Source organism: Serinus canaria, chromosome 1A, assembly GCF_022539315.1.
Source record: "Serinus canaria isolate serCan28SL12 chromosome 1A, serCan2020, whole genome shotgun sequence".
Taxonomy (NCBI): Eukaryota; Metazoa; Chordata; class Aves; order Passeriformes; family Fringillidae; genus Serinus; species Serinus canaria.
The window spans coordinates 43083637-43108769 of record NC_066314.1 but is presented as its reverse complement, the minus strand read 5'-3'; the positions used below and the strand labels follow the sequence as shown (position 1 = coordinate 43108769).

Here is a 25133-nt window from a genome sequence, read left to right as displayed (position 1 = left end):
TAAGTATTGGAGTCATGGGGTCTTTCTCCTAGATTTGCCATTGCCAGAGAACTTTAGTTTTTACCAGAGTACACAGAAATTATGTCCTGTTTTAAACTGGAAGAAAACACTTGACAGGGAATGATATGTACATAGGGTTCTGCTCCTGGCTGCGCTGCTGGCCTGCTGAGTAACCTATAGGAAATTAGTTCATTTTTCTGTGCTTCTATTTCCCATAAATAATGATGCACATTCTTAGATGTTACTATTACTATGCAGCTGTAGTAACGTCCTAGTGTGTTCACACAGTAATTATACTCCAACATTTACAATACTCCTTTTTCTGCTCAGAAAGAAGAAGGTTCACAAACCAGGTGTTATTAAGACAAAGATCACAGAATTGTTAGGGCTGGAAGATCCTATTTCCAACACTCCTGCCAAGACAGGGTCACCAGGAGCAGGTGACACAGGAACACATCCAGGCGGGTTTTGAATGTCTCCGAGAGGGAGAATCTACAGCCTCCCCAGGCAGCCTGTTCCAGTGCTCTGCCACCCTCAGCCTCAAGTTCTTCCTTGTGTTGAGATGGAACTTGTGTTTTAGTTTATGGCCATTGCTCTTTGTCCTGTCACTGGGCACTATTGAAAAGTCTAGCACTATTCTCTTGATGTCCACCTTTGAAATATTTTTATGTACTGATGAGATCTTTTCTCAGTCTTTTTATCTCTAGACTAAACAGGCCCAGCTCCCTCAGTCTCTCCTCGTTAGAGAGACGTGCCAGACCCCTCATCACCTTTGTGGCCCTTTGCTAGACTCTATCAGTGGCTCCTTATCTTTTAGGTACTGATGTCCTAAGATATCTTCGAGACAGGTTTAGGGACACTCACATTAGCTAACAGTCAGGGCCGGGCAGACGTTTCACACTGACAGAGCACGGCCCCACCGACAGCAGCTTCACTGTGCCCGTGCCCGCGCGGACCCCGCACGCCGATCCCTTTATCCTACATTTCCCGGCGTCACGCGCGCAGGGCGGCGCCACAGGAAGCGCGGCGCGGGTCTTTCCGGCCGTGCGCGCGCCCCGAGCGGAGGCGCGCCCCGAGCCTGCACCGACGAGACAAGATGGCCGGGCTGCCCCGCAGGATCATCAAGGTACGGCCGCGCGCCCTGCCCGCCGCGCGCCGCTCCGCCATGCCCCCATGGGAGCGCCGGGCGCGCCGGGCCGGGGTCCCGCGCTGAGAGCAGCGCTGCGCCGCGCCGGGCGCCGCTTCCGGTGCCCGGGAGCAGGGCCGCGCTAGGGCAGGGCCGCCTCCCCGGCCTCCTCCCGCCCCTACCGGGCGAGGGGCGCCTCGCTGCCGTCCGCCCGCGCCCCCGGCGCTTCCCGCCGCCGCCGCGGGGGCCCGCGCCCGCTCTGTCGGCGTGCGGCGGGAGCGGCCGGGCCCTCCCGGCGGGCGCGGGCCCGCGCCCTTTGCGGGGATCGCTCGGGCGGCGGCGGAGCCCACGGCCCCCGGTGCTGCCGAGCGCTGGTATCTGCGCACCCTTCGGTGGCCGGAGCTCGAAAGACACCGGGCACACCCCCCTCTGTATTCTGCCCGCCCTGCGGCTCCTCATCGGGGGCTTCCGCCAGGCCCCGGCTTCCCGGCGCAGCTCTCGGCGTGCTTGGGCCGGGGGAGGGCGGCGGTGGCGCCGTGCTCGGCTTCCTACTGCGCGGCGAGGGCCGAGGCACAGCAGTAAGCCTGGGCCTCAGGGACACTGGCACCGGTGGTACACGCTGGGACAGCCTGGTTACTGCTACGCTTGCTCGGAGCTGTCGGCCCTTATCCTATTAACGTCTCGTGGTGGCCGTTCGGTATCGTGTTTCGACTTTGATTTGCCCCGCTTTGCAAGGGCTCTTAACTTTGGGGTACTTTCAGCAGATTCTCCTAATTCAGTTCCAGCTTAAGACATAAGTAATTTGGAGTCACTTACTGGAGATACAGGTAGCTGTCTTGCAAGCTATCAAAACATAGCTCTGTCCTTTAGCTCACTTGGTTGGTCCTGCTGCGCTGCTGTCCCCTACTCAATTTGTAATGGTGTGAATTGAAGTCCTCGAATGGGTGATCATTCTCTTTACAAAAAAGTAATTAAGTGATTCCAGTAAGGCTCGTTAGCCCTCACAGGAAATGACAGCATCCTCATACCTTGTTACAGTGAATGGATTTTAGTGTTTAATGCTGTGAAGCTCTCTGGTTCTGGTTATTTATAATGGTTTGAACCATTATAATGAAATGAATTTAGAAAGTGTTAAATAGTGGATAAAAAAAAATACAGTTATTTTGTTTAAGAGGTCAAGTTATCAAGTAGGTGATAGAGATGATGAGGTAAAATAAAACAGAAGTAGCATTTATCTTCTGTGAAACAGAACTAAACTATGATTTGTGCTCAGAATTGCAAGTAGTAAAGATAAAGAAGACCAATCTTACAGATTTTGATGCCTAGCCAGCTTCCTGAATGCACAGCATGCTAATCTGAATGTATTTCAGGTGTGATAGGGAGCAGTGATTCATAACACAGTGGAACTGGTATTTATCACAGAGTTGCAGTAAGAACTCAGTCATGAGGCTGGCGTCTGCGTTAAATTTTCAATGCTCTTGACACGTCCCCAGACTACAGCAGAGAAGTGCACCCACTTATGCTGGTGCATAAATTTTGTTCTTGGTGCTTTTGTTTTCTTTGTGCTTTTCTAGAAAAAAACACTGGCAAAATTCACACAACTTGCTTCAAAGATGTGTGGTGATGTGGGACTGTTTCTTTTCCTCCTCGAGAAGAAAGGTGGAGGGCTAAAGAGTCCTGGAAACTCCAGATTTTCTATGAAGGATCCCCCTTAGACATATGGTGGCTTGGGTATTTCCATGTGTGCATTGGAAGGTGTCTGCAGCCAGCCTGGAGTTATTAAATCTTGGCTTGCTTGTGTTAGATGATCAGCTCTTCAGCTCCTGTGCTGTGCGTGCCTTAGGTTGCCACATGTGCCTATGATCTAGGACTTGAGTCTGATTTGTTACTACAGCCTCAAAAATGTGCAAAGTCATATCTTGAAATACCACAGCTGCAGAGGTGCAGTCCCAGAAATATGCCTGCTTAAGTCTTCAGGAGTCTTGAGTGAGAATTGTCACGGCAATTTTGACTTTAGTGTTAAATTTCTTATTCTGGATGCCTTAGAGGGAGGGGAGGGAGTGAACTCAGTTGCTAGTGAAAATTTGAAAGATCAGGAAAATAAATGGAAGTGAGAGATAGGAAAGAGCTGAGTAACAGTAAAATAACTCCAGTAAAGAAAATTCAATCTTCATGCTATGCACAGTAAGAAATTTCATGATGAATAAATGGCATAGGTTACTTTTAGGAAAAGACCTTCTCCTTTTTTGCCACATGCACCCTTTGTGTTGTCATTCAGGAGAGACCATCGATGGCTCCTTGGGGCTAGGAGAGTGTATTTGGACTGTAATGAAGTCCTGAGCCTGGCTGGCCGCTCCAAACGCAGTTGGCATTCCCTATCTTGAGCGACTGCTGGCAGATGGCCGGGCTCTGAGCTTGACTTGCAGCCCTGTGCTCCTCACCCTGCGTCTTTGCTATGTGCAGGCTGTCATCCAGCCCAGGAGGAGAGCAGGAGCTTTCCTTGCAGTGGCAAGACCTCTGTTCCCAGTACTTTCTTCAAATTCAATGAAAAGGTTACAGTATAGGTGCTGTAAAGCATTTGTTGCAGAAGATACAGAATTATTCCCAGTTTGCTGTCCTCAGATTACTTGGAAACTGACTTTAATAAAGTGTGTGTGGAAATGGTCTGTAAGTTCAAAAGATGACTTGCTTTAGAATTATGACTGTTAGCACATTACAAATGGTGAGTAGAAGACATTGATGAAGTTTTGAATCTCTAAAGATGTAATCAGAATTGGAAAACCTTGTGTCTTGTGAATAGAGAAAAGGTATTTTTGTTTCTTCAGTAGTTCAACACCAGAGGTCCTATGAGAATCATCTTGACCAAAAAAAAACCTATTAATGTAAGATAAAATTAAAGTGTGTTATTAGCACATTTACACAGATGTGTGGTTTTTATGCTGTAAACTTCTTTCCAAAAAGTGACTATTTCCAGTATTAAAAGGGGAGCCTTTGCAACAGACAATAAATAAGCCCAGTGACTTTTACTTTCAAGCACTTATTACATTGATTCTTTCCCATGTTGCAAAGTCACGTACCTCCAGTCGAGTAAGGAATTGAATTGCATCTGAATTTTTTTCTTGGCTGACATTCAATCCACCTCATTGCTGTGTCAAGTGCAGTCAGAGTATGTGAATGGAATGGATAATATTGCCCCATATCATCTTTTAAAGTGCTTTTTTCCCTGCTGTTTTCATTGCTGCAGTGATCTCATCATTCATGATTTGAGGCACAGGTCTCTAAGCTGACTGTAGCCAGTTGTTATTAGCGCTTCTGTTACAATCACTGCAGCTGCTCCTATCATGAAGAAGTATCTGGGGCTACTTCAGATTTTTTTTCTAATTAATTTATCAGTGTTAAATTACAGAGGCTTTGACTTCCTCCCCTGCACAATACTATGGTGTTGTCTGAGTTGTGCATTCCTTGCTATTTACTGTGAGAAGCTATTTCCATTATCTGCAGTGAACTCCTGCTTCCTGTACTTTCTGAAACTCTTAGAATGGTTGGATTGCTAGCTACAAAATGCTGCTTCAAAATGTAAAATTTCTGAGAGGTTTTATGGAGGTTCTCTTGGTGTGTGTGATGCTAGGCACTTAGAGCATTCTATAGTAGAGGTCAGTATAATCAGCCTTATATATTTGAGGGTTTTTTTCTAATATAAATCAGGCATTTAGTCTGCAGCTGGAACTTTCTAGAAGTTCTTTAAAGGTGTTACTGGCAGCCAACTTGAAGTTTCTAACTCTTTCTTGAAAGCTTTGGATTTTTGAGGCATGGACTTTTGTCTCCACATGAAAATTTAAGTCACTGCTGCTTTTTGATTTCTGTGACATATCTGATCACTTTTTTATTTCCCAAATAAAAAAAAAAATTAAATAACAAAGACTCAAGGTAAACCTAATACCTTTTTGTGGTGTTTTGTATTTCTTTGGATTGTGGTTAGGCACAGAAAACATTGCTTCTGAAGAATGCTGTACCTCGACATTTATCAGAGGTTGTAATGTCTCTTTGCATCTTGTATGCCATTTGAATCTTGTGGATAACTTCAAATTTGATAAAAGGGTGAAAATTTTGGGAATTTTCAGAGGTGTTTTTGTACTCTTAAAACCCTGCTCCTGTCTCCCCCTTCCCCCCCAGGTGCAGAAAGATAGTACATGTGCTGTTTTGCAACCCTCACTGAGCCTTCTTGCCAGGTGACCGATATGGTCTGGGCTGGCTGGGATAGTGGGAGGAGCGTACAGGCAGGTATTGGGAGCCTGAAGCTTGCCAGGACAGATGCTTTGTGCAGGTAGGGGAGAGAAGCTGAGAAGAAGGCTCAGGCCCAGAGGATAAGAAAACCTTCCAGTTAGGTCTAGTCAGGTTAAGTTCTAGAAAGAAAATGTGGAGTCTTAATAACAGATCTTTCAGAGGGCACTGGTAACTTTTCACAACCTTTTCCTTAAAGAGGCTTTCAGTAGACACTGTAGAATAAAAATTGAGGAAAACTCCAGCAAATAACCCAGACAGAGGCAATAATCCTGTTTGACTATCTTGTATAATACTTGAGCAACTTTGAGACACAAACCAATAGTAAAACAATGGATTTTTATTGCTTTGCACGCAGTTGTTTTATACTGTATATGTCTGTTATGTTTAGATGGCTTTCAGAGTATCCTCAAAATTTGTTTTGTGTAATAGTACAAAACAAAACCACATTTTTTAAGTTACTTGAGTCTGCTGGATTAATAGTGAGGAGCAAATTGCAAGTTTTGCCATAGATGGTGTGGGGGATTGACCCTGGCTGGACACCGCTGTAGCCCTCCCCTCATCTGAGCAGGGGAGAGAAAGTACAACCAAAGGTTCTTGGGTCAAGAGAACCACAGGGAGGGATCACTTGCCCATTGAAGTTATGAGCAGAACAGACTTGACTTGGGGAAATTAATATCATTTATTACTTATCAAATCCTAGTAGGTTAATGAGAAATGAAACCTAAATTTTAAAACACCTTCCCCCTCACCTCACCCTTCTTCCTGGGCTCAGCTTCATTCCTGATTTTTCATCCCTATCCCTCAGCAGTGCAGGAGAATGGGAAGTGGGGATTTTGTTCAGTTTTCACTGTTGCTCTATCCTCCTTAGGGGCAGAACTCTGTACTCTTTGCCTGCTCCAGCGTGGGGTCTCTCAAGAACTTCTCCAACATGAATCCTTCCCACAGGCTACAGTGTTCATTAATTCCTCCACCGTGGGTCCTTTCCACAGGGTGCAGTCCTTCAGGATCAGACTGCTTCAGCGTGGATCACAAGTTCACACCACATGGGTCACACATGCCAGCAAACCTGCTCCAGCATGGGCTTCTCTCACACCAGGACCTGCCAGGAGCTTGCTCCACTGTAGGCTTCCCATGGGGTCACAGTCTCCTATGGCTGCATCCTTGTGCTCCAGCATGGGGTCATCCATGGGCTGCAGGGGTACAGCCTGTGTCACTGTGGGCTGTGGGGGAATCTCTGCCCCCACGCCTGGAGCACCTCCTCCCTCTACTTCTGCACTGGCATTGGGGTCTGCAGAGTTGCTGTTCTCACATAATCTCTTTTCTTTGTCTGCTGCTGTCCAGATTGTGGTTTTTTTCTGTTTCTTAAATATATTACCTCAGAGGTGCTACCACCATTGCTCATGGGCTCAGACTTGGCCAGAGGCAGATCTGTCTTGGAGCTGGCTGCCACTGGCTCAGGTGCACATTGGGGAAGCTTCTGGCAGCTTCTCACAGAAGCACCTCAATGGGCCTGCCCCGCTACCAGACCCTTGCCATACAAACTCAGTATAGATAGCATTTGGACAGAAGCTCCGTACGAATTACTGTTTGCATTAACCACACTTTGATTGTTGACTCTGCACCATATGTGAATGCAGGCCTCCAGTGCAAATGTGGTCCATCAGTATAACTGCAGGAGTGGTTTACACTCTTAGCTTAGTGAATTCAGTTATGCCTTACTTTACAATAGCTGGAGATGCACCATGATAAGCTCTATCTGTGCTATCACATAGATAATCCTTTAGGAATTTGCATAGGATCTCAGATTCACAGTTCCAAAATCCTGTAATCTGCTGTGGAAAAATTGAGAATGAGGTCATTCTCGGGGGAGGTGCTGCTGACCTTAAAATGCCCCTCTTCATGTTACTGCTTGGTTACAAGGTCTTCTTTCAAGAGTGGTTAGATTCTGGTTATTTTTTTTTTTCTTCTGGGAAGGCGCTGTTACTTGGAATACATTTGTGTCCATCTCATTGCAAGTGGTTTTGCAGTGGTTAAAATTGAGTGGTGATGGGATTTAGAGAGCCAGAAGGGTGTGAGAGGATTGTGAGCAATCCAGAGTTCATTCACAGTGCTGGCTTAGCAGAGCTGCAGTATCAATTTGTTGGACAACTGTCTGTATGTCGAGTACTAGATAATGTTTTCTAAATCTGCTGTACCACTGTTTTTTGGTGGTTTTTTTTTGTTTGTTTGTTTGCTTTTTTGTTTTTTTTTTTTTTTTTTTGTTTGTTTTTTTTTTACAGCTGATGCCTTAGACATGTTGACACTTTGAACATATTTTCTTGCCGTTTTGGGAGGTGGTGTTGGATACATTTGGGGCTAGTGATGGAGTCTGGGGACCTGCAGGGTGGTAGAAACGTTAATGTGCAAGAGACACTAGCCAGAATGAGTCTAGGAAGTGGGGGCATGTGGAATACTGACTCTTGGGGATTATATGGCAGGGAAGAGAATTCATGTGGAGACTGGCTTTTGTGAACTAAAGTATAGCCTCCTATTTATGATGTTTGACCCTTGCTTTACAGTTTAATAGACTTTGCTGCTAATTCTTTTTTTCTTTGTTCTAAGAGGTAATTATTTTCAGATTTTCTTCAATGAAGTTGTTTTACAGTGATATAATTTTAATGTAAACATTCTGAAATCTCTCTGACAATATGACATTTGCTTAGGTAACCAATTTGTTTTCAGTAATGCTGGTTACAGCTGGTTCTTTACATAGTTGTAGCTAATGAATTGATAGACCCTGGAAGAATTTGTGCCAAAATGTGATGTAATGCAATACTAAGTTTTGAATTAAATCTTTGTGGTTTTCTGAGGCAGCTTTACCCCTATATGTAGAAGACAGTTTTGACTGATAATTTTCAGTTTTTCTTATTGCCTTCCCCTCAAAAACCAAAGCAAAAAATGTGCATGCTTTTTTACTTTCTTGTGTGCAATTTATCACTCCTCGGTGAAGGAGATCAGTGTGATCTTCCCCTTTATTGCAGTCAAACAGGAAAGAATTGTCATTTGGCAAGTAATTTTAACTTATCACTGTGCCAATATAGTGCTTTAACAAAAGCCTTAAGTTTCTATTCATACCCCAAAATTAACCTGGACTATTGGATGTAGTTGGAAGGTAATGACACTGGTAACTGGCAAGGGTTACCTGTGGTCAGAAGGAAAGAATGAAAGAAATGTGTTGTCTGTGTAGTCTGAATTGAAATGCTGGAGTTGATTATAATACTTCTGTTTTTTGCAGAGAGCTGCACAAAGTGAAGAAGTTACCACCTAGTGAAGTTAGCTTAACCAGAAGTTTGTGATGTGATAAATCTGGCTCATTCTTGTAGCAGCCTCCCGGTACCTAAAGTAGAAGAGCTACAGAAGAGCTGGAGGACTTTTACAAGGGCATAGAGGGATAGGAGAAGGGGCGTGGATTCAAACTGAAAGAGGGCATGTTTAGATTAGATGTAAGGAAGAAATTCTTTACTGTGAGGGTGGTGAGGCACTGGAACAAGTTGGTCAGTGAAGCTGTGGATGTCCCTTTCCTGGAAGTGTTTAAGGCCAGGTTGGATAGGGCTCTGAGCAAGCCAACCTGGTGGGAGGTGTCCTTGCCCACAGCAAGGGAGTTGGACTAGGTGATCTTGAAGGTCATTTCCAACCCAGGCTGTTCTGTGATTCTGATTCAGGTTGAACAGCTTTACTGTATGAACAGATTCAGCTTGGACTGTGCTCGCACAAAAATTTTTGTGCCACTGAGGTGACATTAGACTGAGGAACTGATTTGGCTCAGAACTCTGCAGTAAAGGTTATTTGTTAAACCAAGTCAGTTCTGTGATCTCATCTGTTATTTGACTTTGCAAATACTTGGGCTGATGAGGGGAGTACATGGAAGGATGACTGCTGAGAAGTCAAAGCTTCCCATTCAGGCAAACTTGCATTTTGTGAGGAAAGGAAATGGTGGAGGTGGTTACAGAGTTGAGTGGAGTTACTCAAGAAGGACTGAGAACCATGCTGAAATGGTGGGTAGAAAAGCAATTTGACTTAATTGTAAACTCAACAGCCAATGAAAAATGAAACAAAGGACTTGTACTCTCAATGACTAAAAATTAGTGGAACTTAGGTGTAATTAAAAAAAAAAAACACCTTTGATTTTTGCTATTGGTAGTGTCTTTTCATCTGTTTTAGAAATCTTCCTAGGGGATTTGGCAGCAAATCTCCCTTAGGAAGCAAATACTGAAGTAACTGATGAGCAATCAGTTAAACTGAAAGATCTCTCTTTTCCTCATCACATTTTCTCCTGCATAAATTGTTATGTGTGATACCCTGCAAGTGATAAGTGTTATTATTTCAACTGTAGCAGGAAATGGAGCTAGTGGTTTTAATTTTAAGTCTGTCATCTCTTTCTCAAAAATTCTTGATTTTCAGTATCATCTGTGGAGTCTGAAACTGTCTACTGCATTCTTTCTAAAAGTGGTCCTGGATACAACATCTCAACCACAGATTGAAAAGTACTGTGTGGTTTATGACAAGGTGGGCTGACCTTGGCCAGGTGCTCACCCAGCCACTCTCCCCACCTCCACCAGGCAGGGGAGAAAAAATAAGAAGGAAAAGGTCAATTTACCGATAATCATCATGGCAAAACAGGCTCTACTTGGGGCACATTAATTAGTTAATTTGCTTCCAGGTAAGATAGATGGTGAGAAACAAAGACAGAATTTAAACAGCACCTTTGCTGCCACCCTTTTCCAGAACTGAATTTCAGTCCTTCACTCCTTGCTCCCCAACTTGCCTGTCCCTGATGGATGCAAGGGGGTGAAGAATGGGGGTTTATGGTTAGTCCACAACAGCTCCTCTCTGCTGTTCCTTCCTCCTCACACTTTACCTATGCTCCAGAGTGGTCCACTCTATGGGCTGCAGTATGGGTACGTGCTCCCCTGTGATCCTTCATGGGCTACAGGGAATCTTTGCACAGTGCCTGGAGTTTGTCCTTACTGTCCTTCTCTGACCTTGCTGTTCACATTAGTTTTGCACACAATTGTTTTTTTTTTTTAACCCCTTGCTGTTCTCTCTGTGTGGTGGTGTTTTCTGTATTTCTTAGATACTTTTCCCAGGTGTGCCACCAGCTTGGCTGATGGGTTCACCATGTCCTGTGGCATGTTTTTGGAGCTGGCTGTGTCTGGTGAGGTACAGCTCCTGGCCTCTCCTCTCAGAGGTCACCCCTGGAGCCCCTCTACTGCCAGCAACCTGACACATACACCCTGTACATACGCTCAGTTGGTAATGCAGTTGAATTAGATCATACCAAATACAAAAAAAAACCCCAAAAAACAAACAAACAAAAAAAAGGCAAGCTGATGTGGATTTCTTTCAATTGGGGTGCCTTTTTAATTTTACAAGTAATGCTTCTTTTTTATCATTTTGGGATTATTCCTGTAGTGTTGCATTGCATCCTATTGTTCCTTTTGTAAATGGCCAGGGTTACCAAAAAGTTTGGGAACTGGCTGTTTGGAGATCTTCTCCTGTAGCACCTGTGGAAGAAACTTGTCAAGGGATGTGCAGATTTTTTTCGTTTGTACTGGTGGAAGATGCTTTTATCCACAGTCAGTGCCAGCTGTTTCATGGTTTCTATTGGAAGTTCCTGTCCTCTGCTGGATGGCAGCAGAGTTTTTATGTTGTCAATCATCATTTTTCAGATTAAAGATCTGGTTAAAAAGACCTAGCTCACTTTTCCTAAGTTGCATTGAGAATGCTGTCAGGGTGTGCTTTCTCTCTAGATTTGCAGAATGGTAATTTCTGGCAAGGTGGCAGCAATAAACACTCATACTTGAGCTGTAATTCTTGTTGTAGGTTAAGCCAACATCCATCATCTGTATTCTGTGATCTGTTCAGAATAAAGGTAGGGTTAGTTGAACCTACAGGTAAGGATAGACACTGCCTACACTTTCTCACTGTCTAACATAGATTAGAGAGAACTTGTACCTTGCCTTGGTCTGACAAAGTTGTAGGAGTGTAATGTCTGTTGTAGTAGGTGATACGAAAGGAAAATTGCTTGACTACTGCTTAGAGAATTGAGCTGGTAAATGTGCTACTGAAAATATGAGGAAAGAATCATTCCCCTGAGACTTTGTATAATGGTGTGGTATTGTGCCATTTCAGATACTTAATAGCTTTAAGACCTGCAGTGTTTTCTCTTTATGTAAGAGGCCATTATTAATGTTTTGTGTTTTGAAGTTTCAGAATAATTTTATCACAGATATGTCAGCCTCTGAATGATACTATCTCTCTTTTTAAGGTACTAGCATAAAGTTGCTAGCCATAAGGACGCTTTTCTGTAGTCTTAATGCTATTAAAGGTTCTTAGATAACTGTTAGGGATATGTGGAGTCTTTAGTGTATAAGACTTTTATAGATGGGTGAAGACTTTTAATTTAGTAGTTTGCCATCTGTTACTGATATTAGCCTAGTTGGTAGTTAAGCTTCTTCCTTTGGAATGAGGAGGAAGGCTCTGCATTTCCTTTTTAGGTTAGTTACAGAACAGTAATCTGTTACGCTGGTATCCCACTGTGGTTAACACTGCAGTCCCAGCTCTTTGAACCAGCCCTTTCAGCAAAAGGAATCTTCTCCCATCCTTCTGAGAGCATGTGTTTGCCCCTTGCTTTTTATTGGCACAACTGTTTGCATGGAACATCTGGTGCACTGCATCAGGGACTCTTCTCTCCTGAATGACTTTTTCTCTTTCTTTTCTTTTCTTCCAGATTGGGCACTTGCTGTGTTAGACCATGAGGTCAAGAGACAGCTGTACAGGCAAAAGTGAAAGTGCATAATGGGCTGAACTGCAAAGGCACTACAAATTTGGTTTTTTCTTTCCTTTCTGCAGTGGCTGATCATTTATCACCTTACAATATTCAGACCCTGTAAGGTGGTGTGATTTCTCTAAACTGCCTTTGTTCTAACGGATTTTACAAAGCTCACTAGGTGATTTCACTGCTGGTATTAAAGGATAATGTGGACCAGAAGACCATTCTGTAAAATTCCTTCAATTGTAACACTCATTGAGACCACAGTGTTAGTGGACTAATAGGCAGCATGTTTTATTTATTAAAGTAATCTGCATAGCAGTAATATTGATTGTGAAATAAGAAAACTGGAGTATCAGGAAAATGAGATGCAGGTAGCTGAATTACTAAGCAAAGCACATTTGTCGAGAGATATGGAGCTTGGATTTCTTCTCTGAGCTAGTTTGTGCTGACTTCACAGGCAAGCTTCTCTTAAATTCTAGTGGCATTCACACAGGAGCTTTAAAGGTCACATATTTTATGGGTGCTCAATATTGATTTGTTCCTAACTGTTTTAGCCACGTCGTTTGGCAGGCAGTGTAAAATTTGTGGTGGTTAACTATTGCCATAGCACAGGGAACAGAATTGCACTATTTTTCCAAGCGAAAAATAGTTCTCCTTTGCAAAAGGCAACGAAGAAGCTTTTAAAATTGTCTAATTCCATGCCAGAATTTCTTCCTTCAGTACTGTAGTGGTCTCTGTCAGACAGAGAAGCTTTACAGTTCAGCTGCAGTGGCTCTGCTAGGTAGGAAATGACCTTTGGGGTTTTTTTGCAAGTACTTGCATAGGTAAAATCTTCTGATTCTGGTATTTGCTGCTTTTGTATTTTGGCAGTTTCTACTTGTAGTTATTTGGTGCTGCCTTAGTCTGTTGATAGCAAGCAAGATTCTGAAGTAACTTTTTGTTTTTGAGAAGGGTAGCTCACAGAAATCTTTTTAGCTGTTTTGACTAAGGCCTTGACAGCTTGAGGCTTTTGTAACCACTGCTGCAAGACTGAAAGTAATTTAAATAGTTTATTTCTAGTGGATTCCTCCTTTGTATGCTTGCTCATACCTCCATGTTCGTTAGCAGTTGATTTTCCTGTATGTCTGTATGGAAGCATCTTCTAGGCTGTTCAGTTTACTTCCTTAAAGAAGTGCTCTGTCTTACTCTGTGTGTATGAACAAGGAGAATCCTGGTGGTTATATCTGCTTTTCAGTAACATTTTCCCCCCTTTGACTGAAAGCAGAATAACCAAGCAATAGCTCAAAGAACGAATGAAACCTACTTTCCTGCAGATCCATCTCTCCTCATTGTGTGGCTTCTCCTAGTCTTGGCAACCTCAAAAGCTCTCACCCCTGCCTCCTGCTCTGCTGGTCTCTTCTAAAGATCACAATGCTCTCTCTTCCTGAGGCTTCCTATCCTCACATGTTACTGTAAAAACAGGTTGAGGCTTTCTTCCCCCTCAGGTATAATTAGTTTGCAATGTAACGTCTTCATAGAAGAATAGCTGTGCAGAATGTCAGCTACACCATCTGTCCCATCAGTATCATCTGTCACTCTGCTTCAGGCCACCTGTGTTAATAAGGAAAGCTTTGCTTTGGCTTGTCAAAACACCTTCAACACTTCTGTGTTTTCTAACCACTTAATTAAAAATAAAAGAGGGAAGACATAAAAAGGGGGGAGGCATAACCAGTTGTGATTGTCAGATGTATTTTTTTTCAAGTATGGGCTGGCATTTATCTTTTTGGGTTTATTAATTTATTTTGGTCAGTGAAAATTGTTACATAACTTGGAATTGGAAAAAGTGGAGTAAATACAAGAGTGAGAAGAAATCTCAAACTAAAAACATTGCAGAGTATGACAGATAATTGCCTATAGCAGCATGGGAAACTTCACTGAAGGCTCTAGAGCTTTCAAAATATGTGCTGGAATATCTTCTGTGAAACTATGCTAGAGGAGAGCTAATAAAAACCACTACATAATACAGTTCTGGAACTTGATGGGAGTCTGTGTTCTTGTTGGAGACAAAATTAACTGTTCTGTTATAAAAACATTTATTGTGAGCAGCAGAACTGCAAAACCCAGTTTTCTCTGAAATATTTGTCATTTTTAGCATATTTTATTTTTGTGTTTCAGCTCTTTTTATCCCTATTGTCAGAGTTTTTTGCTGGGCAAGGGTGGTATGTGCTTGGTTGGAATAAACTGGCCAAAGAGCAGTAGTAGTATTGGAGCTGTTCATGTCTTCCTCTCCAGTAGCACTGAGCTTGGTTACTGACAGCTTACAAAAGGTACAGAACAGTTGAAATTGGACAAAGGGTTTAAAGGCAGTTTTTGAGGGAAAGGGGGAAGTAACAGAGTGCATAAAACTCACTTCCTTATTTAAAAAAGTGTAAGAAAGTCTGCCTAAAAAAAAATAGGAAATCAAGTATTGCATGTGTTCAGTTGTCCTGATGAGTTAATAAAGGTGGTAAGTTAAAAGTTTAATTAAAATAAATTAAACATTAATTTATTTATTTAAATATGTTTGGGAGACTTATTTTCATTGGGTAGCCATCCTCTGGGAATTAGAGAATAAGATCAATGTGTAGTTCAACATTTTCTTGTTTTGTCTGTATCTCATCATTCCCTTGCGGGTCATGTACTGGGTGGCAGGTAGTTATTTTTTGCAGTATTTTTTTCTGTTTATTTTTTGGTTTGGTTTTGTTTGTTTGTTGTTTTGTTTTTTTGAATTGGTAATGTACACTTTAAAGAATTAAAATCTATCAATAGGTAAGCTTCCTGACCAGGTGCATAGCACTGCTTGTATACTCACAATTTTTTCTCTCAAATATCACTTAGTTTTGCAAATTTTATGGCAAATCAAATTTATTTTAGTATTAGCATGTCTGCAACTGTCCATCTTACCCTAAAATGTGGAAATCAAGTCCCTATAATCCCTTTAGAATTGGGCCTAGTTGTATGTTTAAGCATTTTATATGCTTAGACCTTACATTGTAACTTTTTGATTAATTTCTCCCTTTCTGTTCCTCTTTCATGGTGTCCCCCCAAATATATTTAAGATACCGTTGTTAAAGTCTTCATAATTGCAGGACAAAACCCTTATTCACTGTCAGAATTTAGGAGGTGTTGATATATTCAAGTACAAGCGTTGCACATTCGCTCCATAAACGTCATCTGTGTTCCTCGCAGTCTAACAAGCTCGTCTGTGTTTTACAGTTCTAAAAAGTTGTGTTTTCTGAAGCTGTTGACAGAGGCAGTGATGTGTGTTCATGGGATCATGGCCTTTTGTTTTGAGTGTTTTGGAGAAGTTTAGCCTGGTGCTTGCTCTCTGCTGCAGCAGAGCCTGGCACGTGTGAAAGATGAGTTTCAACCAGTTCCTTCACAGGTGTTGATCCTTTTTTCTGTTTAAAAACAGCTTCAGTGACACCGATAGTGATGGAGCTCTGTGCACAGTGCAGGAAGCAAGGTGTGCCTCTTTGGAATTTTCATCTAATATTAATGTTCCCCAAGGGGCCCCTGTGGGCTCAGAGTAGACACAGTACTCGAGTTGCTGTGTGCAGCACAAATGCTCTTCTTGGCCCCCCCTTTTTCTAGGGTGTTTAATAGCAAGGTCACCACAGTCACAAAATGTGGAGGCATGAAGGGCTTTCTGAGCAGGGTGACATGCTCACAATGGTACAGCCCCCTAGGTATTATGGGGTGCCTGCATTGAAAGAATTGTTTTTCTCATATATGGGTTCTCCTGTTGTTTACTGACAAATGGTTTTTAGTGGCGAATGTGCAGCTTACAGCCAGGCACTGCTCCCTCAGATCTGCTGGCAGGTAGAAGTGCTGATGCTGCTGCCAGAGAGCTGCTGATTCTGGGTTATTTTAAGCCAGGATTGGCTCCCCAGTGTGGTTACAGTCAGCATCCTGGTTTAATTAGGGATGCAGTCTGAGGACTGGGCTGACTGAGGGAGAGCTGGGGACTGCTGAGATCAGCCCAGCTATTAAAATGTGTCATCCTTAATATTAAAAAATAGTCTTTGAGCATGCCCATCAGAACCCAAGCCACGGTTTCCTTACAAGCACATCTCTGGCGAAGTCCAGCTGTGAAAAAGCTTAAAAATTGGTCTTATCCATAAGTTCCTTATTTTTAAGTTTTCCGTTGGCTCACATTAGTTTATGTTTAGCATAAGACACTTTCCTCTGCCAGAGCTGTCAAACAGTATATGGTCTTTCACAGGCAGGGACCCAAATTGTCTCATTTACACGGGGCAGCACTCATACTGACAGCCTGCTGAAAAAACCTGAGAATGGTTTATGTACTTACAGGGATAGTCTGTAGTTTCTTACTGACTTCCAGTGAGGGGTATAAGTGACATCTAATGTCTATGCAGATAAATAGATAATATGTAGTTGCAACAAGGAAGCACCCCAGATATATTTAGTTTTAGGTTTGCAAATATACATAGTAATAAATTCCATAATGTAATTTGTAGGACCTTGACAATTCAGAGATGAGTAATTGGATTTTGGAATAAATTACCATGACTTTACTTCTTTATGTATTGATCAGTTTTTGTAAAATGAGGTGTTATTTAACTGCATCAAGACAGCCATATCACTTAAATGCTGTGTACACTTATTTCTGCAAGAGTAATGCTGCTAGGTTTGAAGAATTTATTTAGCTAAGTGGAGGTAATCTGTGTGCTTTGTGCTTGTATAGAGACTTACTGTACTGGAGAGAGGCTGGCTATAAGGGTGTGCATACTGACAGCACAAGAGAAATGGCTCCAAACTGAGAGTGGGTTTAGATATGATGTTAAGAAGAATTTCTTTACTGTGAGGGTGGTGAGGTAGTGAAACAGGTTGTGCAGAGAAATTGTGGATGCCCCATCCTTGGAAGTGCTATTGTAGACGTTTGGAATAAATATGCTATAAAACTGAAATAATAAAATAATGATACACCTACAAGTTGACATCTTCTATCAGTAGAAACAGGATAATTTTTCTTTGTGAAAGCCAACACAGAAAGGTAGTGAAAAAATGAAGTGTACACAGTAAAAGCACTCACTCTTAGAAGGAAAGAGGAAATGGGACTAAAATTGCATGAGGAAATGAGGCTTTAGCAGGAGATTTTTGTCCCTGCCTAGTGTCCTTTTGCCCATTTTGGCCTTGGGATCTTTTTTATGAAAATTAGAATGGTGCCCATAGGACTTGTGAAGACAGGCAGCAGAGGAAGGGAAGACAGACCTGACTTGGTCTGTCTGCTCAGTGCATTAGCAGGATGGGCAGCTCTTAGCTATGGTCACAGCTTGGTGCCTGAAGTAGGATTGGCAGAAGAATGGAGCAACAAAGGTCACTGTACGAGACTGGCCTTCCCTAATTCTACTGTTCACTGAACATCTTGACTGTTGTCTACTGTCTGTTAGGGTGACTTTAAACATGGCTGAAATTGTAGGCTGAAATTGCTCACACCAAAGCTATTTATGCGTCTGTGTTTAAATATATAAAACATCCTTAAAATACACCTTTAGTGTTGCAGAAGCTGGATCTGATTCCAGTACAAATATTCAGCTTAATAAGCCAGTCCACTCTTGTTAAGAGTAAACCTTGAACACTTTCTGTGGGTGATTAATCCCTTTGGCTTTTCACTTACGGGAGTTTTTATTTAAGATAGAATGGGAAATACTTTTGGTGTTTTAATTGTGGTATTCTTTAAAGTGCTTTTAAGTATATTGAGAAAACACAGCAGCTTGGCAATAGTTCAATCAAAAGTTAAGAAAATTGAGGCACCTTAGTTATCTATTACTGTGTGATACAGAAACACACTGCTGGTAAGGATCTGAGAGGAGATGGGTACCAGTTTCCACAGCCTCATCTCCTTTCTGCACATGATGTTCTTTGACTTTAGGGAATTTAACACAGTTTCTGTGAATATAGGCTAAATGAATGCTTGTTGCTTTTGAAATGGTTGGTACAGGTCATGTTTATTTTAAATGGGTTTTATTTGTTTCATTGCCTCCTTTTCTTCTAGGAAACCCAGCGCTTGCTGGCAGAGCCAGTCCCTGGGATAAAAGCAGAGCCAGATGAAAGCAACGCACGCTATTTTCATGTGGTCATCGCAGGTCCACAGGATTCCCCCTTTGAGGGTGGGACATTTAAACTTGAACTATTCCTTCCAGAAGAATATCCAATGGCAGCTCCTAAAGTACGTTTCATGACCAAAATTTACCATCCTAATGTAGACAAGCTGGGAAGAATATGTTTAGATATTTTGAAAGGTAAGTGGGACTATGTTTTCTTTATTCTTATGGTATTAAATACAGATGTTTGTAAGTTGACCCTAAAAAGAGTTTTCTTGTGTTTAAAGAATATCTTGCTGCTTCTTTAATCTGGAAAAAATTGCTATTTCTGTAGACTGTGGTGAATATGATGTTTCATAGTGCTGTAAATGTTTCTTCAGATAAATGGTCCCCAGCTTTGCAGATTCGTACAGTTCTGCTATCAATCCAGGCTTTGTTAAGTGCTCCCAATCCAGATGATCCACTAGCAAATGATGTAGCTGAGCAATGGAAGACCAATGAAGCCCAAGCCATAGAAACAGGTGATGTATCTTCTAACTTTTTTTTTCCCCCTAGTTTTAGGAATGGCTTACTACTCACTGCTTGGGGTATATAAAGCCTGACCTCTAGTTTTATGTCTGCAACTTGAAGAAACAAAAAATTACTGCATACAGTCATAGTCCAGGTGTCCTGAATGTGCCTGCAGGGGTCTATTTTTAAGTCTGCGAGGCTTGATAGAAGAAGAAGCTCTCTTGATCTGTTTTACCTTGAATTTTGATAGTCCTAATTTGCTAGTCTGTCTAATTTGGAGTTCTGGTAAAATGAAGGAGCATTCTACTGCTTGTCCTCTACAGCTTAAGGAATGGATTAACAGGTTCTGGAAAGTACATCTCTGATACTGCATCTGTTGCAGGCTGTAGTGGAATGGATGAGTTGCTATGTTATGCCTCTTCACTTTTGTATCCACTACTGTCAGACTACTTCTATAATATATAAAAGTTGACAGCTGCTGGAATTCAAAATTGCACTTAAAAATCTGAGAACTGATACATTTTGTGTGCTTGCAGCAGTGGTATCAAGGAGATCTTTAAGAAAATGAATTTAAAATTACTTTAATCAAGCCTGAAAACTGCATCTTTTCTTAAATGTGTTTCTTTCTCTTTACAGCCAGAGCATGGACTAGGCTATATGCCATGAATAATATTTAAATGCGCTTTGAACATCAAGTGTGCATCACTTCTCCTGTTCTGCCAAGACCTCTTCCTTTTTTTGTTTGCATTTAATGGACACAGTCTTAGAAACATTACAGAATAAAAGCCCAGACATCTTCAGTCCTTTGGTGATTAAATGCACATTAGCAAATCTGTGTCTTGTCCTAATTCACTATTGTACCGCATGAGCAGAGGCTAGAAGTATCATCTGGATTGTTGTGAAATTGTTTGAAAGCAGCAGCACATCTCTGCTTTTAATCATTTTTCCCGTCATGGTTTAAGTATAAGCACTGTGAATGAAGGTAGGCAGGGTTAGCTGTGGGGCTTTTTGTTTTAATTTTGTGGGCTCCTCCTCCCTTTTTATGGTGATGCTAATTGCATTGGTAAAAGCAGCTAACCAGTTATATTTTAGAATATACCCTCTAGCCCAGTCTAACTTAGACGCTGTAGATGGACAAGCTTCATTGTTTGAACAAAAAACGGGAACATTAAACATCCATCACCTTCACTAATACTTTAGTGATTCTGCTGTCAAGTGTAGAAAAATCCCTCCAAGAAAAAGCTTGTGACCATTTTGTATGGCTTGTCTGGAAAATCTCCTGTAAATCTTATGTTTTAGTAAAATATTTTTTGTTATTCTACTTTGCCTTTGTATAGTTTATTTTGCTGTGTTTTCATTTCTCTGTGACAATCGTATTTAAAAAAACTGAGTCCAGAATTGACAGTTTTTCTTCACCAGTCTGACAGATTTAACCGTAAAGAGGGGAAATTCACAAGTTTTTTTGTTTGTTTGTTTTGTTTTGTTGTTTTTTTTTTTTTTTTTTTTATTTGTTTTTCTTCATCTGTTTCCTGACTTTTTTTATTAGTTGGTGTTATGTGGGTGACTTTACCTGGCCAATTTATTATGAAATTGCATTTGGAGTGACTTTTAGAAACAAGTCTCTGATGGAACAGTTGTAACCCTAATTTTAGTAATGCGTTGATGTGTGTTTTCATGGACATAACCAGAATATGAATTAGGAGGTTGAGAGCAAACGACAGCACTAATTATGAGTATCTGCATAGCAGCACAGTTTTCTAACTTCTTTAATTCCTGCCCTCTGTTAACTTGAAATTCCAGTGTGTAGAACCACTGTTAGAGCCCGCCTATGTATTGACTGATGTCTGCTTAGCCACTTACAGCTAGCAACTCATACCACTGGTTTTTCTCTACAAGCCTTATTAAGCTACTTGCTTGAGCAACTGGTCAGCTTAAATAGCAACAAAGCTTCTTTATTGGAGAGAAGGAAAGTGATGAAATAATTCCTTCTCATCCTTGTTTTTTGTGTATGCATCCTGTCTAGGAGTCCAGTATCTTTCCTGGGAACCCATCTAATTTCTTCCCTTCATTTCTTGTATCTCTGTTCTCTTCCTTTCCCCAAGCCCTCTCCCTCACAAAACCAACCAACAAAAAAGCTTAAAAGCTTTTGGCAAGGCCAACCTGAAATGCATAAATGATGGCTTGTAGTGGTTGCAGTAGGGAGCGTTTTGTCATGCAATTCAGGGGCATGGTTATGTAGTCTGTTGGTATTCTCCCTCTTTCATCTCTTCTTCCTCTAGTATCATCTGAAATTTCTATAGAATGTGGTGTATTTATTGTGCTCTTATGTAAGATGAAGAATATCTATTAAAACTATGTTTTCCAACAGACAGTGCTTTCAGTGGTTAGTAACTGCTATTGTCCCTCAAAGTTCTCTCCAAGATGCTTGAAGAATGGTTCAGAATTCAACTTTTTCACCAAACTGAGTCATAAAAAAACTGTTTTAAAGATACTTTCTGTGTTGAATGTAAGCCAAAGTTGGTCCAGAGCTTGTAGTATGTTCTTCAGAGTAGGTAAGCACCATTAACCCTCTCTTCTTACAAATGTCTGTTTGGGGCTGGCTGGGCTATGTTGTGGATCTGCCACTAGCATAGATAACTTCTGTAGCAGGCAGCTGAGAATCACTGAGCTGTGCTGTAGACTCTGGATTCACTTCACCTACCTCTTAACGCTTTATCTTACACTACATATGCAGCTTTCCTCAGCTCTGTCTCTAGTCCAAGGGCTGGTGGCACCCCAGAGGGCAGTCAGACCCACCTAAGCATCCTGTCTGAGAGTGGCTTTCCCTCCCTTCAGTAGAGAAACAAATTCTGAGCTGGCACCTAAACAGTTTTATCTTCATAGGCGGAATGAATCCAGACCCAGATAATGTATATTAAATAATACTTATTTTACTTTTAAACCTCTTTTAAGAGCCCTGTATAAAGTCAAACTGGGAATTTCATTCCAGCTTATGCCAAGGAATGTGTGACAGGCTAAATTCTTTGAAACCAGTAAGATATAAGCTTTTCCTCAGTTAAGCAGGTGTATATTCCCAGTTGCTATGTGAAACTCAGTTATTTCACTTACACCTACCATTGCAGCTGATAAGCCAATGCAGCTGTCTTTTAGGGAATGTTTTATCTCTATTTTTAGTACGTGTCTATTGGATCAATTGACAGTAACTTCAAAATAAATGAGTTTCCTCTACCATTACTGGTGCTATGTGTCAAATGTCCTAAAATCCTGAGCAAGAGTGATGACATTGCATTTTATGTGTCAGTGTTTGGGTAGTAACTGTGCAGCTGTTGAGCTTGGGTTATCCCATGGGCTCTGTAACCACACATGCAAAATACTTTTGCAGTAGTTTTCTGTAGGTCAAGAGAGGAAGACTTGGTTCTGCATAAATATTCAGTGGTGGTCTCTTCACATGTAGCCATGTTCTGTCATGGGTATGAAGTGTATGATTATTGGGAACTGATGGAACAGGTTTTTTGTATCTTAGCTGACTTTAGTCTAAACCAAGTGAAACATTGCTTTGATAGCTTTCAAGTAATTGTATTTCTAACACATTTAAGACTATTGTGGAACATCTTAATGGACTAGTGACATCAAAAATTGTGACATCTCTATTTATATACATTTCTTCTTGGGTTGGGTTTTTTGGTTTTGTTTTTTTGGTTTTTTTGTTTTTTTGTTTTTTTTTGAGGGTTAAAGTAAAATGTCTGGTAGGTTTTGTCAATAACATGTCTTGACTGTAATGTGATATGACTCTGAAATAAAAGGAAGAGTGATTATTCATTACTTAGGCACTGAGCTTCATTTAACTGCAGTGGGCTGCCATCAGTGTGCAACGAGTTTCCTAAGAGTTCTTAACATCTGGTAAAATAGGAAAGATAACCTTTAACTTTTATAACTTTTCAACTGCTTGTGGCTTCCCCCCACACTGTAGAGAGAAGAGCAGCACTTCTGTCCTAGAAGTCCTCAGAGGAGACTGTTCAGAGGATGTGTTGAATCCCTCCCCTGCTTCCCTCCCTTTTTTGTTTGGTTTTGTTTTGTTTTGCTTTGTTTAGGAGTATGTGGGGTTTTTTTGCCTGCCTGTTCAAATCTGTCTGGTTTAGTACAAGGCTTTCTTACATGCAAGTTTGGACAGTTTCTAGTGCAATCAAATTATGATAAATGATACATGATAAATGTATTGAGCTTTGCTGAACTGTTGCATTTTGAGCATGGCACAAAGTTGATAATCACATGCCTGCTGGGGTGGAGTTTGTTCAGTTTATTGCGGCCTTTTCTGTGGAAGTGTGCAGGATAATTTTAAAGCAAATATTTAATTATGTTGCACTGAAGTGCATTAGAAAAGAGGCATCAAACAGCATGACTGCCTTATCTGTGGTGTTTGCTTTCATGAACTCCCCTCAACACTTCAGGGGTTAGGTGAGCAAGTAGAGTACCTCTGGGTAAAGGCTGCTCCAGTGGAAGTGCTCAGGGGAACACTACCCACCAGATGACCTGGGTTAGGAAAGGGAATTGTACCCTAAGAGGACACACCTGGTAGCTCAGTTAATTGCTCCAGAGCTGTCACTGTTGGTCAGCTCATCACTGAGACCGAGTGCTCTACCTGAAGAATTCTTGAGCACTGGAAGGTAGAAACCACAGGTACTTACCAAACTGCATGAGCCTTCCCACGTAAAGAGATGGATGCAAGTGTGACATTTTTATTAGTTCATATTTTAGGAAGGTAAATACAAATTATTTCACATAAAATCATCTCTGACTGGAGTACTTGTGCAAGGTTGTTCCCCATACTCATGTAAGCTGGGTTCTTGCTTTCAGAGCTGCAGTGAAGGAGTATTTCTGGTTCAGGCCTAATCTGAACCTTCCTACCTCAGTTGCCTACTAAGGCTTGCGAGGTCATTTATAAAATCTGAAACACTTCGTGTGTGATGTTCAGTTGTTGCTGGCTGTAGTGGCTGTGCTTGTCTCAGCCTGAATACCTGCTGTCATTTTCCCATCAGCTACTCATGAGTAATGCAGCATTCTTCCAGGTAAAACTGAAGGCTTAGGCTGGGTCCTGGTGAATTTGTGGAAGAATGTCTGTGGTCCCATGCTCAATTATCAAGGGCAGACTAATCTCACAAGACACAATAAGGTGATTCTAATGGTGTTTTTTCTTCCTTCAGTTGCTGTGGATGTTCCTCTACCTTACTCAAAGACAGGCTGCATTAGTGTCACTGCCAGAAAGCAGGAAAGGACATATTTAGGAGAGTGAAGCAGTTGAATGACAGCAAAAAGGCCCTTAGGACAAGAGCCTTAGTTACAAAATTTGTCTGGATGTAATGGGCACTAGGCCACAGGTAAGCCAACAGCAGGGTAAGTGCAGAAGCTGATGGTCTTTGGCCAGCATCATCCATTGCTGTAATGCTTCTTCATACTGCCCATCCATCAGAACTGATGGGAACAAATGAGGGAAAGCTGCTGGGAACCAGTGCTACCACTGAGTTACTGAAAGCAGTGTGGGCTGTGAGGCAAGCAGCAGCTGATCACACAGCAGACACATTCAGTGGCCCCTTGCCTTCCTAAAATGGTTATTTGAACAGTATTTCATGCTTATTTAAGGGAAGAAAATTGTCTGAGAGCATTGTTTGGGGTGGTGGTGGATAGCCCATAGCAATCAGATTGTTAAAAGTGGAAAATCCCTTTTATTGCTGATTCTGCAAGGTTTGAGGTGGCACCATTCCTTATGTGGAGCATTGTCCTAATGTGGATGTGGATGTGGTTCATCACTTGAGCCAAGGAGACAGTGCCTTGCCTAATGCCACAGCAGCACTGAGACCCTAAGAGAATTGAAAGAGGGTAAGTTTAAAAAAACCCTAAATTTTTTCAGTTAAAGAATGCCTTGGAGATACAGTGATAGGAGCCAGCAGGACTATGGTAAAATTCTCCTCCAGCTGAAGAGAGGGAGCTGTGATGTCTGCTTGTCATAGGTTATACTGAGAGGGGGAAACAGGAGCTGCTTGCCAGCCTAACAGTGTGGAAGAATGCAGGTTCAAAGAACAAGGCAAAGGGAGGGAGGGAGGTCTCCAGAAGCAGGAGAAACTGCCACCAGTTCAAGTAGGGACAGGCATTGGTCATGTGTGCTAAGGGGAGAGGGGAGTGCCATGACAAGTTAAGGAGAAGAAATGATTCTTTGGAACAATGAGTTTGGTAAAGCTTGAGTGCAGGGACAAGGCAAGAAGTAGGAGACATTAGATGAAACTTAAATGTAGTTTAGATGGGGTTGAAGCCTTTCACA

The 25133-nt window shown here is 41.8% G+C and overlaps 1 protein-coding gene across 1 annotated transcript; it reads left to right on the top strand.

The window, feature by feature from the left end:
- Positions 1–1014: 1014 nt before the first annotated feature.
- On the top strand, positions 1015–20141 carry UBE2N (ubiquitin conjugating enzyme E2 N). Its single transcript, XM_030238227.2, has 4 exons — positions 1015–1126; positions 18262–18508; positions 18691–18831; positions 19457–20141. The coding sequence occupies exons 1-4, from the start codon at positions 1097–1099 to the stop codon at positions 19495–19497; spliced, it is 459 nt and encodes a 152-aa protein (XP_030094087.1). The 5' UTR covers positions 1015–1096; the 3' UTR covers positions 19498–20141.
- Positions 20142–25133: the final 4992 nt, after the last annotated feature.

Coding starts and splice junctions, on each gene's coding strand:
- UBE2N (XM_030238227.2), top strand. CDS start 1,097: ATGGCCGGGCTGCCCCGCAGGATCATCAAG. Junction 18,509..18,690: donor ATGTTTAGATATTTTGAAAG/GTAAGTGGGACT, acceptor ATGTTTCTTCAG/ATAAATGGTCCCCAGCTTTG. Junction 18,832..19,456: donor AGCCCAAGCCATAGAAACAG/GTGATGTATCTT, acceptor TTCTCTTTACAG/CCAGAGCATGGACTAGGCTA.